The following is a 14,498-nucleotide window of genomic DNA, read 5'->3' as shown; positions in this document are numbered from 1 at the left end:
AGCCTGTCCAGGGCCCTGTGCAGAGCCCTCCTACCCTCCAGCAGATCCACACTCACATCCAGCTTGGTGTCATCTGCAAAGATGTCCTTGGTTCCATGTGCCCCTTCAGTGTCACAATGTCCCTTTGGTTGCACCAGGCCCTGCACTGTCACACTGGTCTCCTTGGTTCCATGGGGCTTCACAGTGTCACAATGTTCTCATTGGTGCTGCAGTTTCTCAGTGGCCCCTTGGTTCCATGGGGCCCCAGGGTGTCACAAAGGCCCCATGGTCACATGAGGTCCCACACTGTCACAATGCTCTCTGTGGTTCCACAAGTCCCCTCAGTGTCACAATGGACTCCTTGTTTCCACGAGGCCACACAGTGTCACAAGGGCCTTCCAGATTCCTGGAGGCCCCAGAGTGTCACAGTGGCCCCTTGGTTACACAAGGTCCTGCAGTGTCACAATGTCCCCTTGGTTCCATGAGGCCCCGCAGTGTCAGAAGGGCCCCTTGGTTCCACTGGGCCCTGGACTCTCCCAAAGCTCTCCTTGGTTTCACAGTGTCACAGTGGTGAAACCCCTCGGTTACACGAGGCCTCGCAGTGTCACCATGGCCTCTGTGGTTCCACCAGGACCCAGTGTCACGGGGACTCCCTGGTTCCATTGGGCCCCAGAGCACCACAATGGGGCCCTGGTTCTATGGGCCTGCACAGTGTCACCATGGTCCTCTTAGTCCCACGAGGCCCTGCAGGGTCACAATGGCCCCAGAGTGTCCCAATCATCACAGAATGACAGAATCAAATAGGCTGGAAAAGACCTTTGGGATCATCAAGTCCAACCAATGCCCTAATACCGCCTTGTCACCCAGATATGCCACTGAGTGCCACTGGAGAGGGACAGTGACTCTGCCACCTCCCCCCTGGCCTGCCCATTCCAGTGCCCACTCAGCCTTTCTGTGAAGAACTTCTTCCTCTTGTCCAGCCTAAACCTCCCCTGGTGCAGCTGAAGGCTGTGTCTTCTTGTCCTGCCCTCCAGCAGATCCACACTCACACCCAGCTTGGTGTCACCTGCAAATTTGGTGATGGTGGGCTCGATCCCCTCACCCAGATCATCGGTGAAGATGTTAAACAGGACTGGGCCCAACACAGATCCCTGGGGACAGCACCAGGGACTGGACACCAGCTGGGTGCAGCACCATCCCCACCCCTCTCTGGGCCCAGCCTCCAGCCAGCTCTTCCATCTCCCAGCCAGGAGGGAACCTGCCCAAGCCGTGGGCTGCAGCTTTTCCAGGGAATGCTGTCAGAGACAGTGTCCAAGGCTTTGCTGAAGTCCAGATGGACACATCCACAGCCTTTCCCACATCCACAGGTGGGTCACCTGGTTATAAAAGGAGATCAGGGTGCTCAGGCAGGACCTGCCCCTCTTAAATCCACGCTGGCTGGCTCTGACCCCTCGGCCATCCTGTGGGTGCCCTGTGGTGGCACTCAAGGTGATCTGTTCCATAACCTTGCCGGGCACTGAGGTCAGGCTGACAGGCCTGGAGCTCCCCAGATCCTCCTTCCAGCCCTTCTTGGGGATGGGCTCACACTGGCACCTCCAGTGCTCTGGGACCTCCCTGGTGAGCCAGGACTGATGGTAAATGATGGGGAGCAGCTTGGGGAGCTCATCCACCAGTTCCTTCATCCTTCTAGGATGGATCCCATCCCATCCCATACACCTGTGAGCATCTGAGTGTCTCAGCAGGTCAGCAGCTGCTTCCTCCTGGATTACAGGGGCCTGTTCTGCTCCCTGTGCCCATCTACCAGCTCAGGAGAAAACTTGTCCTGAGGACAACCTGTCCATATATTGAAAATTGATACAAACAAGGTGTTAAGTAGTTTGACCTTTTCTTTATGTTTAGTTACTCTATTTTCCACTGGATCCAATAAAGAGTAGAGGTTCTCCTTATACCACATTTTGCTATTAATTTTTTTATAGAAATATTTTCTACTCTTATTCACACAAGTGGCCAGGTTAATCTCTAACTGAGATTTCACCTCTTTCATTTTTTTTCTGCATGACCTAACAACATCCTTAAACACTTGCTAAGTTGACTGACCTTCTGTCCAAAGTTAATGCACCCTCTTCTTTCCTGAGTTCCTACAAAAGTTCCATGGGCGATCAAGGCAGTCATGTTCCTCACCAGCTCATCTTTTGCCACACTGGGACAGGCTGCTCCTTCCCCCTTAAGATTACTTTCCTGAAATGTGTCCACCCTCCCTGGGCCCCTTTGTTTTTAAGGGCTGTTTCCCTTAAAAAAATCAATGCCTATTTCAGAACTCCCCAAATCTGCATCCTAAATAGGCCACAGGCTGCCCTTCCTAATTCCAGTGTGGAAGTTTTGTTGCTGCTCCTCCTTCTTTCACAGATCATTGAAAACTTGATAATTTCATGGTCCCTGTGCCCCAGGCAGCCTCTGACCCCCACATCTGATTTTCATATCTATTCAAACTGCATGAGGAGGTGTTTGGATTCAGTGCCAATTGGAGATTGCACATATCAGTGAATTAACAGGGGAAAAAAACCTAAATAGGACCTAGGAAATCTTTTTTCACTGTCTTGCTACATATAATATACTTCAAATACACTTCTGAATTCTACTTAACCACAAAAGATTTGAAAACTTAGATCAAATTGTTTCCAGAGGCTTGGTTTGTTAAGGTGTTCTGAATGTTAATAAGCCCTGGGGCACTGAATTCCTGAACTGGAGAGCTGAAGGCTGAAGAAGCCTCTGGAGCAGTAAAATTCAGCAGCAGCCTCCAAGTTGCTGAGGATGTCAGCAGCCCCCACTGAGGCCATCCCTGCCCAGAGACCCTGGGGGAATGGGCAGACAAGGAGAGCGGCCCTGGGGCTGGGGCAGCAGAACTCAGAGGCACCAGCGGCTCCAGCTGGGAAATGGAGTGTGGGATGGGGCTGTGAAAGCCCTGCCTGGGCTGTGCCCAGCAGGACACACAAGCCCTGACCCCCATCCCCCAAACAACTCTCTCAAGGAGACATTTAAAAGGACTGACAATTGTTTGTGTCCTCTGAGTTGGACTCCCTGGAGAAATACCAACAAGAGATTCTCAGGAACTCAAAACAACACAACAGCTTTTGCTGGGAACTTTAGGAAATCAGAGAAACTTTGGCAAAAGATTTAATTTGATATTCAATCTCCAGAAAACACTTCTCAAAGCATTACCTTGGCCCATTGTACTTCACACACACTACACCTGTTCAATTTTAAGTTAATCAAAATTTGCAAGAGGACAGAAATAGAAGAAGTAGACACAGAAGGAAAGGAAAAATAAGACTTAGGGAAGCACACACAGAGCTACTAACTCCTGGATTCCAGTGGGGTTCAGATAGAAATTCCAAGAGGAGGTAGAGCCAAGATGTGTGCTTGCCTTGTGGTCAGCCTTAAATACCCCTTGATCTTCCTGGGCCCTTTCCCCAGCTGGAACTTGGGGCCTTTTGGTCACTCAGGAGCTGGGCTGGGGCTCCAGAGGTGGCTGTGGAGCATTGCCTGTGCTGTGCCAGGGCCCGGCAGACACTGCTGGGCTGGGATAGAGGCTCTGGGGGGATTGGGGTTCCAGGGCAGGGCAGTGCTGGGGTTCCAGGGCAGGGCAAGGCTGGACCTGCCCCTTCCTCCCCCACATATGAAATCTTTCCAGCCAACAAGCTCCTCCAGTCTGTCACAACAGGCAGTGTTGGAGGTGGAACCCCAATTCTGGCCATAGGCACCTGGACAAGAAGGACAGTTCTTTTCCATAGGAAGGAAAGCCCAGAGCCCCAGTGTTCTGAAGGGAGGTGAGAGCCTCACTAGGCCAAGGCCAGCCAGAATTGTCAGTAATGGCAGATTTTTCTGGGACCAGCCTTTGGATATAGGAAATTTTGGAGGTAGAACCCCAATCTCAGCTATGGGCACTAGGAGAAGCTGGAAAGTTCTTTCCCATAGGAAGGAAAGCACGGAGCCTTCCCCAGTGTTTTGGGGACAGATGAGAGGTCACCCTCATGAAACCATTGCCAGCCAGACTTCTCATGGCAATATTCCTATGGGTGCAATCCCTGGATAAAAGGAAATTTGGAGGTGAAATCTGAATTCTGGCCTTGTATGCCTGGAGAAGAATGAGAGTTCTTTTCCATAGCAAGGAAAGCACGGAGCCCCAGTGCTCCAGCAGCTGATGAGAGGCAGACCTTGGCATTCCAAGATCAGCCAGACCTGTCAGGTGGCCCCTGGTAGGCCAAGCCAGCCAGATCTGGTCCATGTTCCCTCACTTCCATGGGGTCCCACAGTGTCCCAATAGTCCCTTGCTTCCAGGAGGCCCTGAGGTGTCACAATGCCCCCTTGGTGACACCAGGCCCTGAAGGGTCGGAATAGTCTCCATGGTTTCATCAGGCCCCACAGAGTCATAATGGTCTCTGGGTCCATGAAGCCCCACGGTGTCACCATGGCCCCTTGGTTCCATGGGCTCCAGTGGTGCCACAATGATCCCCTTGGTTCCATGAGGTGCCCACAGTGTCACAGTGATCTCCATGGGAAGGAAAGAGCCGAGCCCCAGTGTGGCAAGGGACAGCCAGAGTTGATGGTACTGGCAGATTTTGGCTGGGAGCAACCCTTGGATATAGGGAATTTTAGAGGTGGAACCCCAATTTCAGCCATTTCTGTGTAGATAAGAAGGATGGTTCTTTTCCATAGGAAGGAAAGCACAGACCTTTTGTTCCAAAACAGAAGAGGAGAGAGGTGGCTCCTGAGAGGCTGAACCAACCAGACCTGTTCTTCCTGGCAACTTTTTTCTTATGGAATTTGGGAGGAGGAATTTCAATTTTGACCATGGACCCCTTGAGAAGAAAGAAGGTTCGCTTCCATTTGAAGGAAGGCACAGAGCCCCAGTGTTTCTAGGGCAGGTGAGAGGCAGCTCCCAAGAGTCCAAGGGCAGCCAGACCTGTCTGTCCTGGCAGCTTTCACTTGGGAGCAATCCTTGGATGTACAGAGTTTTGGAGGTGGAATCCCAGTTTTGGCCACGGGTGCCTGGTCAGGATGGAAGGTTTTTCCCTATAGAAATGAAAAACACAAAATCCAAGTGTTCTGGAAGAAGATGAGAGGTGGCCACCCTTAGGCCGAGCCAGCCAGGCCTGTCTCTACTGATACTTTTCATCTAGGGGCTGTCCTTGGACACAGGGCATTTTGGAGGTGGAATCTCAGTTTTGGCTGTGGGTGCCTGAACAGGAAGAAGAGTTCTTTTCATTAGGAAGGAAATCACAGAGCCCCGCTGTTTCAGAGGCACATGAATGCCAGCCCTCAGGAAGCCAAGGCCAGCCAGACTTGTCAGTCCTGGCAGCTTTTGTCTGGGAGCTATCCTTGGATATAGGGAATTCTGAAGGCAGATCCCGAGTGTTGGCCATGGGTGCCTGGTCAAGAAGGATGTTTTTTTCTCATAAGAAAGAAAAGCACATGGTTCCAGTGTTTCAAAGGCAGATCATAGGTGGCCCCTGGGTGGTCAAGACAGCCAGACCTGTCTGTCCTGGTGGATTTCATCTGGAAACAATCCTTGCAATATAAGGAAATTTGGAGGAGAAATCCCAGTTTTTGCCATAGGGCCTTGGAGGAGAAGGAAAATTTTCTGAAATAGGAAAGAAAGCCCAGAGCCCCAGTACTTCAGGGGAAGATGAGAAGCAGCCCTCGACATGCCAAGGTCAGCCAGACCTGTAAGGTGGTCCCCAGGAGGTCCAGCCAGCCAGACCTGTTCCATGTTCCCTTGGTTCCATGGACCCCACAGTGTCACAATGGTCTCCTTGGTTCCATGAGTCCCTGGAGTGTCACAATGTTCCCCTTGCTTCTGCAGTGTCACAATGGCCCCGTGCTTCCATGAGGCCTTGCAATGTCACAATGGCTTCGTGGTTCCACAAAGCCCTGATGTGTCACAATGGCCCCTGGGCTCCGTGTGCCCTCGCTGTGTCACAGCGGCTCCTCTGTGACACTGCGGCTGCACAAGGTCACCATGGACCCTTGGTTCCTTGGGGTCTCTGAGTTCACAATGGTCTCCTTGATTCCATGAGGCAGCACAGTGTCACCCTGGCCCCTTGGTTCCATGAGGATCTGCAGGGTCACACAGGTTTGTGACATTTGTCCTTGCTGCCCCTCACATCCCCCTGCCCCACAAACAGCCCTGAGCCACCCGTGAGGGACAGGCCCTGCTGTGCCAGGCTGGGCTCAGGGCTTGGCCTTTCTGCTTCCCCCAGCCAGCCCAGGCCTTGCTCAGCATTGCAGTTCCCTGCTCTGAGCCTTGGGCTCCCTGCAATCCTGGCCTCAAGGATCTGCTCTCACCAGTCCCTGGGGAGCCTTTGGCAGTCCCTGCCCTCAGTGGGGCCCAGTGCTGCTCCAAGGGACTTGGAGTTTTGCTCCTGACTCCTTGAGCAGCTTCTTCAGCCTTCTCTCAGTGCCTGAGAGTTCTGGACTTCACCCCAAATCCTCCATGGGGATCATTAAAGAAAAGGAAGCCCTTAGGGGCGCTTTGTCTTCATTCAATCGTCTGCAAATCTCCAGGGCTTGTGCAGCTGATTTGAGTCAGTTTGGAGTTCTTGTAAGGAGGAAGATTTCCAAGTGCACCTCATGACATTTTTTCTTTAATCAAGTGAGTATTCTCTTATTTTCCAGTTCAGAGAAGAGCTGATAGAAGCATTCCCCAGGTGATCTTGATGCTGAAGTTCTCCTTAGGAGGTCTGGGCTTGTACAAGAATGAGCCCCCTGAGGGCTGAGCCTGTTTGGACAAGCTGCTCCTCACCCCCAGCCTCACCATGTCTGACATCGCCCACCTGGCACTGACATCCCTGTGCCCTGCAGCAGAACCTTGTCCCTGAGCTCTGCAGCTCCATGTCCCAGCCCATTGCACCGCGTCCCACCTGCTCTCCTCAGGGCTCTGCCTGCACACAGGGCCAGGAGAAGTTTTCCTCTTGGGAAAGAAAGAATGGAAAAGCCTGAGCAGGTTTCCTAAACAACAAACCCCACTCAGGAGCCACCTGCTCAGTACAGGCTGCCTGGAATGGTGTCACCTTTCTACAAGGGACAGTGTGACCAGAAATGATCTCTGGAAGCAGAATTCTCTGAGTCTCCCAGTTGAATTCTCTGTCCCACTCCTTTCCCTGGATCTCTGTTTCAGATGGAAGCTGCTGGTGCCATCCTCACCTTTAACCTCCCTCTGGAATGCAAACAGGTGTTCCCAGGTGTGTTAAGCAGGATTTGCTCAATGTTTCTATAAATCTTTTGTGTCCCCCATGGAACAAAGGGGCCATTTTGGCACTGAGGGGGTGACGTGGAAGCAAGGAGACAATTGTGACCCTGGAGTCCCATGGAACCAAGGGGCCATGGTGACACAGCAGGGCCACGTGGATCCAGTGGTCCATTGTGACACTGTGGATCCAAGGAGACCATGGAGACACCCCCAGAACCTCATGGAACCAAGGAGTCCACAGTGATCCAGCGGGGCTGCATGGAGCCAATGGTCCATGGTGACACTGCCCATCCAAGGAGACCATTTGGACACTGCGGAAGTTCATGGAGTGATGTGGCCATTGTGACACTGAAGAACTTCATGACACCAAATATCCATGGGGACACAGCAGGGCATCATGGAACCCAGGAACCGCTGTTGGCAGTGGGGAAACTCCTGGAACCAGGGGCCGTTGTGGCACTGCAGCACCAACACAGCTGCTGCACCTTGTCCCCTGCCCTGCACAGCTCCTTGGGAGGCACGGCAGGAGCAGCACCCCGGGAGCCTCGGGAATGCCCCTCTGGGATCCGTGGCACACACTGCCAGGGGCTGGAATTCCAGTTCCCAGACAGGAAAAGATGTTCCTGCCCTTGAAGGCAAAGTCCTTATGGAAGAGCCAAAAGCCAAGTGCAGCAGGATCCTACAGTGACATTTCACTGCCAGCCTTCATAACTTCACCCATGGTTGTCGTAGCTCATGGATTGGGAATTAAATCAGGGCAGGGTAATTGGTGGGAGCTGCCCTGGGTCAAGGGAGACACAGAGAGAGAAACAGAGCAGGCAATAGAAGGCAGGAGAGAAAGGAGGTGTTTTGGTTTGGAATGACACGTGTCTGCTAAGGAAGGCAGGAGCCTCTCCTGAAATGGAAAAATGTAGATTCTTTCTTTCTGAATTGTTATAAATTTGAAATTAAGGGAGACTCTCAGGTAAAAATATGGGAGCAGGAATAACAGCTCTTTATTAGGGAAGAAAATAAAAAGATAAAATAAACAATGCAGTGAACCAAAACAACACTGACGGAGTCAGAATACAACCTGACACACTGTTGGACAGGGTGTTGGCCGCAGTCCAATTGGAATGGTGGCTGCACTCCTCCTGGAGTGTCAGGTGTGGTTCTGTTGGAGAAGCGATCCTCTAGAAAAGGGTGTCTTCTTCTGAAGAGGAAGAGGCAGCTGTTCCTCTGAGAAATCCAGCCCAGAAAAAGCTGTGTTGGTGGGCCAGAATCTCAAGACTAGATGCAGGTAGGAATGCTTGGCTCCTCCATCTGGGCGGAACATCTCACAGTGGGATGTTATAGTTCTTATCAGTCATGCAGTGACATTCAATAGCCCATTATCAGCAGATGTCTCCCCTGAGGGATTCTGGAAGACATAAGGAAAAACTGCCCACTTAACACAGGACAACTGCCATACAGATGGCAAATAGAACACAACTTGCTTTTCAGTCTGGGGCAGGAGGTCACAAACAAAATCAGCTGAGAAGGCGGCACTCTGAAAAGCAAACCAAAATTGACAGAAAATGAATGGAACAGAAATCAATAATTCTGGAAGTTTTATTTACTATCAAAATAAATCACAACCACTCAGACCCACACAATCTTAATCCCACAACCTCAAATTTAGATGTCACTTCTCCCGATCTCCTTCCAACCCCATCTCACCCTAGAGGCTGTGGAATTGAGTAATTTTGGCATGGGACTGAGGTGGGAACCAGCCATTTTGAGGTGGGATTGAGCAATTTTGGGGTAAGAATGTGGGGTTTCCAGTGGGATTGAATAATTTTTAGGTGACAGAGCAATCCACCTTGGCTTTTGGAGTGCAAAGATATGGAGAATACTACCAGATATCCCCCAAGAACCCACAAATCCTCCAGAATACGTTCCCAAACCATAAATCCTACCTCAGATACCTCTTAAATGGTGGGACTTTTGACATCTCTGATCAATACTCTTTTTAGTCATTTTTCAGGTGTTTTCAAGTGATAAAGACAAATCAGAAGAAAATTAGGGTCAAACCAAAACCAGATACCCCTTGAGCATCCCCTGGGCACAAGACAAAACAAACTCAGCAGAAATTAAATTTAACCCTCCATAAAATGCCTTGAGGAATATTTGCTCTTCCCACAAGTCTCTTGTGATGGAAACACAAACAAATCCCAAACATTAATAAACCAGCAGCAGAAGCAATTCTGTGGCAATTCCAAATTCCATCACTTCCAGCACAGCTCTACCTCAGATGCTGGCAGGTTCCAAAAAAGAAATATGGAAATTTGGCCCAATACAGATTATTAAATGGAAGGGAAAGCTCTGTGGAGCTGTCACAAAGGTGACGGGAATGAAGAAAATAATGATTCTCATATTTGGAAAAGCCCCCAAGCCTGCAAATTCACTAATTATTCGGGAGTTTAGCTACTTGAGCAGGGCTTCTTGTAGGACTTTAGTAGCCTTGTGTTCCTCACCTTGGGGTGACTGATCCTGGTCAGTTTCACTGGTATGATTTGCTCCCTTTCCTCCAGTGACTTTAACGAACTTTTCAGGGAAGGACAGGAATATATTTTCTTTACACTGGCCACCCACAACAGCCATTTTCCTCATAAGTTCTCCCAAAAGTTGCTCAGAGGAAGCTGCATCCAAGTTTCCAAGAGTTCCTCCAGAAAGAGGCAGACCCTCCTCAGAGGAGGGAACCAGGCTGTTGTCAAAAAGGCACTTGGGGTCAGACAGCAGTGCCCTGAACTCACTGTGCAAAATAGTGTTGCAAGCTGGTTAATAAAATTGTTACAGAGATGCCTCTGCCCCAATTAAGGTGCTACCAAGACCAAATCCAAGGTGGATTTTATTGAACAACAAATGTGAGGAAGAGAGAGGGATGGAAAGAAAGAAAAAAGGGGGGAGAGCAAGGGAGTGACAGGGACAGAGAACTCCCCTGGGGCCGGGCAAGTGTGACATTGTCCCCTGTGTGCGTGTCCTTCCCAGGGTGGGGGTTTTACACCTGAGCCAGTTTGGGTAAGGGGGGTGGTGTTCACCCCCCACCCCGAGCAGGGATTGCCTCACTGTTTCAGGTTACAGCGTCAGATGTAACCAAAAGTGTTTTCAGTCACCATCTCCATAAACTGTTATCAACAGGTGGGGCAGTGTTCTTTATCTCTTCCATGGCTCAGCCCTGATAACGCCCTCCAGGGGCCATCTTCTGTTAATGGGCCATTGAGTGTCACTGCAGGGCTGATAAAATTACATCATCCCATTGTGGGATGCTCCGCCCAGGGGGAGGAACCAAGCATTCCTGCCTGGATATAATCTCACCCATGCAGCACCACGACCACCTTGCCTACTGGATTCCCAGAGGACAAGAGCTCCATAACCACCACTGGACCTTCAGAGGAAGACCAGACCCTTCTACAGGATCACCACTTTGACAGAATCACGTTCATCACTCCAGCCGGACTGCAGCCACCATTTCATCAGACTGCTACCACCACCCTGAGCAACGGGGTGTCAGGTTATATCCTGACTCTGTGAGATTAAGCCAGTGTTTCTGTATCATTGCCTTGATCTTAATTTTCTTAGTCAATTGTGATTCTGGTTTAGACTCTCTCCCTGGTTTGCCTTCCACCCAGGACAATACTGAATGTGCTCATCTCTTGTTTTCCTCCCAAAACAGAATTTCCCATACCCAAATCTTCATGAAATGGAGGAGGAGGCTGTGAGGAAGAGGAAGGCGCCCTGGGACATCCAGGCAGGTGAGGAGGAAGTCAGTGCCCCTTTCCCCCTCTCTCCTGCTCCATCTCCCGGCCCAGCACGGCCCCCGGCTGCAGGACAGCCCCGCCGCCGACGCTCTGCTGACGGGGGTGCACTGGGGGGATCTCCTTACCCTTCCTTGTGGCACGGAGGCAAATCCCATCCTCTCCTTGTCCTTCCTACCCCAGAGCAGGAGCTGATGATGGAGACCAGGAAGGACAAATCCCTGCAGCAGAACCTCATGGAAGAGGCCGTTTTGAGCAACTCCACAGCGCAAGAATCCAACAGGGAGGAAAAGCCCCGGAGATCCCACAGGAGGAGGGGCTGCAAACCCAGCCCAGGGTGCTCTGAGGAGGAAAGGCCCACTCTAGGTCAGGAAGGTGGGCAGAGCTTCAGCCAGAGCTCGGAGCTGGTGGTCCCTGAGAAGCTTCACGATGGGGAGAAGCCCTACAAGTGCTTGGAGTGTGGGAAGAGCTTCAGGCAGAGCACCAATCTGAAACGACATCAGATGATCCACACTGGGGAATGGCCCTACGAGTGTGAGGAGTGTGGGAAGGGCTTCAGCTGCAGCTTCGACCTCATCATCCACCAGAGGTTCCACACTGGGGAGAGGCCCTACGAGTGTCCTGAGTGTCAGAAGAGGTTTCACACCAGCTCCCATCTCCTTGAACATCAGCGGATTCACACCGAGGAGAGGCCCTTCCGCTGCCCTGACTGCGGGAAGGGCTTCAAGCACAACTCCACTCTTGTCAGGCACCGGCGCATCCACACTGGGGAGAGGCCCTACATGTGCCCCACATGTGGGAAGAGGTTTCAGAGCAGCTCAAATCTCCTCCTGCATGAGCGGGTCCACACCGAGGAGAGGCCCTTCCTCTGCTCTGACTGTGGCAAGGTCTTCAAGCAAAACTCCACCCTTGTCACCCACCGGCGCATCCACACTGGGGAGAGGCCCTACATGTGCCCCACATGTGGGAAGATGTTTCAGAGCAGCTACAGTCTCCTCCTGCATGAGCGGGTCCACACCGAGGAGAGGCCCTTCCTCTGCTCTGACTGCGGGAAGGGCTTCAAACAAAACTCCAACCTCATCAGGCACCGGCGCATCCACACTGGGGAGAGGCCCTACGAGTGTCCCCAGTGTGGGAAGAGCTTCACCCGGAGCTCTTACTTGACCCAACACCAACAGAGCCACTGGTGAGGGAAGCCCTGTGAGTGCCCCAACTGCAGGAGGAGCTTCGTGCACCGCTCCACCTTCACCCCCCATTGAAGAACCCACATTGGGAAGAGCCCTGGTGATCCCTGTTATCTGTGATCCATGCTGGGAAGACACCTGTACCTTCTCCTGCCCCTGCCAATGACCTTATGTGGGACTGAAGAACATGAGGGTCTGGCCATGACCCTGTCACTACATTCACTCCTACCTCAGGTCATTGCCAGGGGCAGGAAAGGGACTCTCTCTCTCTCTCTCCCTGAGAAGGTTGTCCTTTCCAGGCAGGAGGAGACATGTGGCCAGGAAGGTAGAATTGATGGTGATGTAATTTCCCCTGTAAATAGTTTTTCTTATCCCTTCTGTTGTCAATATTTTTCTAGTCCTGCTTGTTCCTCATCTCGTTGCTGTTCCCAGTAAATTGTTCTTATCCCAGCCTGGGATCTTTCCCTTTTTTCCTTCAGTGGAAGGTGGGAGGGCAACGAGAGCCAGCACGGTTTTAGCAGGAGCAGGAAATTGGGGAATTCCATTCCTGAATCCCGGCCTGTGGAAACCGAGCATCCCAGCTGGTGCCAGCCCTGGTGGCCATGGCAGCAGCCTTGGGAGCGGGTCCCTGGCTGGGGCTGAGGGAACCTCTTCACTCTGGTGCCCAGGGACAGGAGTGGAGGGAGCGGCTGCAGCTGAGTCGGGGCAGGCTGAGGTTGGATCTCAGGGAAAGGTTTTTGCCCAGAGGCTGCTGGGGCACTGCCCAGGCTCCCCAGGGAAGGGTCACAGCTCCAGGGCTCTCTGAGCTCCAGCAGCGTTTGGACAGCGCTGCCAGGCCCAGGCTGGCAGTGTTGGGGTGTCCTGTGCAGGGCCAGGAGCTGGACTCGAGGATCCTGATGGGTCCCTCCCAGCTCAGCCAATTCTGTGGTTCTGGGATCCCATGACCCTGGGGATGGGAGTGCCAATGGTTGCCATGGAAACGGGCTCTGGCTGCAGGCCTGAGCTGGTGTCCATGGCAACCACCCCTGGCATGGGGTGTCCATGGAGCTGCCCAGGGACTGACCATAGCAACAGGGGCTGGGGAAGGTTGCCATGGAAACTGACCATAGCAACAGGGGTTGGTGATGGTTGCCATGGAAACTGACCATAGCAACAGGGGCTGGTGATGGTTGCCTTGGAAACTGACCATAGCAATGGGTCCTGATGAGGTTTGCTGTGGTAATCCAGGGCATCCCTCTGGCTGCCCTGGCAGGTCTGGGACCCTGGCAGGGGTCAGGAACCCCCCTGTACAGAGCCCCCAGAGACACTGCCTGTGATCTCTGTCCATGGAAAAGAGTTTTCAATCTTACAGGATGAATTACTCACTCTGAGTGTTTGATATGAGTAATAATTAGTGTGACACAGGTGCAAAAGTAGAATTTTAGGATTCTAGATAAGGGGTTCAAAGGAGGCAAGATGGAGGAAATCGTGTGTGTCCTGTCCTTTTTCATCTTCTTCATGCCTTCCATGTTTCACTGTAGTGTTGGCATTTTTCTGTTGGTTTAGACTGGGGACACATTGTTCAACACAGGTGATAGGTATTGGCACATTATTGTAAATATAGCACAGGTAGTTTCTGGTATATAATGTTTGTAACTTCCCACTGAGGGGCAGAGCCCTGCATGTTGTCCCGCAAGAAAGGCCTACTGCAGGTCAGACAGAACATGTTATAGATAAGCAAGAATAAACAACCTTGAAAACCAGCACAGATGAATTATGGCTTCTTCTTTGGCAGCGGGGCTCAAAGACAGCAAATTTCTGCAATTTTGAGATCATTTAAATACCACAGATTCTGACATAAATGGCATTCCTGGGTGGGCTCGAACCACCAACCTTTCAGTTAAGAGCCGACAGTTTGCATATTAAGGTTCAGATATTTTGACAGGCCCTCAGAGGGGTTTCATGGGGACTTTCTAAGTGTCCCCAGGCTGCCAAAGAGCCGGGATGTCACAGGCACTCACAGTGGCTCCTGTCATGGGCAGACTGGGAGCTTTAGCCAAAGTTTATTAGAGAAGCTCCCGTCAGGTCAGGAGGCACAGAAAGGACCCCCAATAGCCCCAGTAGATCCCCAAATACCTCCAAGGACCGCCAGCCTTTCTAAGCCTCTTTTTGTGAGAGGAGCCTTGGAGCAGCAGGTTCCAATCCCTACCCCTGACAATTCAAGAGCTCGTATGTAAACAATTATAAAAGTGGAATTAAAACTTTATACAATTCTCCCTTAGCATTAGGAATTGTAAACCAGTGTTGGGGGTTGGGTTTTTCCTTTCTGTT

General features: G+C 51.6%; 2 protein-coding genes across 2 annotated transcripts in view; one reads left to right on the top strand and one right to left on the bottom strand.

The window, feature by feature from the left end:
* LOC140681504 (uncharacterized) overlaps nt 1–12,254 on the top strand; it is a 46,840-nt gene extending 34,586 nt beyond the window's left edge. The window contains exon 3 of the mRNA XM_072921379.1: nt 11,575–12,254. Within this exon, the coding sequence (XP_072777480.1) occupies nt 11,575–12,194 (620 nt within the window). The 3' untranslated portion in view covers nt 12,195–12,254. The remainder of the gene's footprint in view (nt 1–11,574) is intronic.
* LOC101233579 (uncharacterized) overlaps nt 1–14,498 on the bottom strand; it is a 376,722-nt gene that overhangs the window by 279,323 nt on the left and 82,901 nt on the right. The window lies entirely within an intron of this gene.

The sequence above is a fragment of the Taeniopygia guttata genome, chromosome 36 (genome assembly GCF_048771995.1).
Source record: "Taeniopygia guttata chromosome 36, bTaeGut7.mat, whole genome shotgun sequence".
In the NCBI taxonomy this organism is placed as follows: domain Eukaryota; kingdom Metazoa; phylum Chordata; class Aves; order Passeriformes; family Estrildidae; genus Taeniopygia; species Taeniopygia guttata.
The sequence above is the reverse complement of the archived record's forward strand: the minus strand, read 5'-3'. Positions and strand labels throughout refer to the sequence as shown.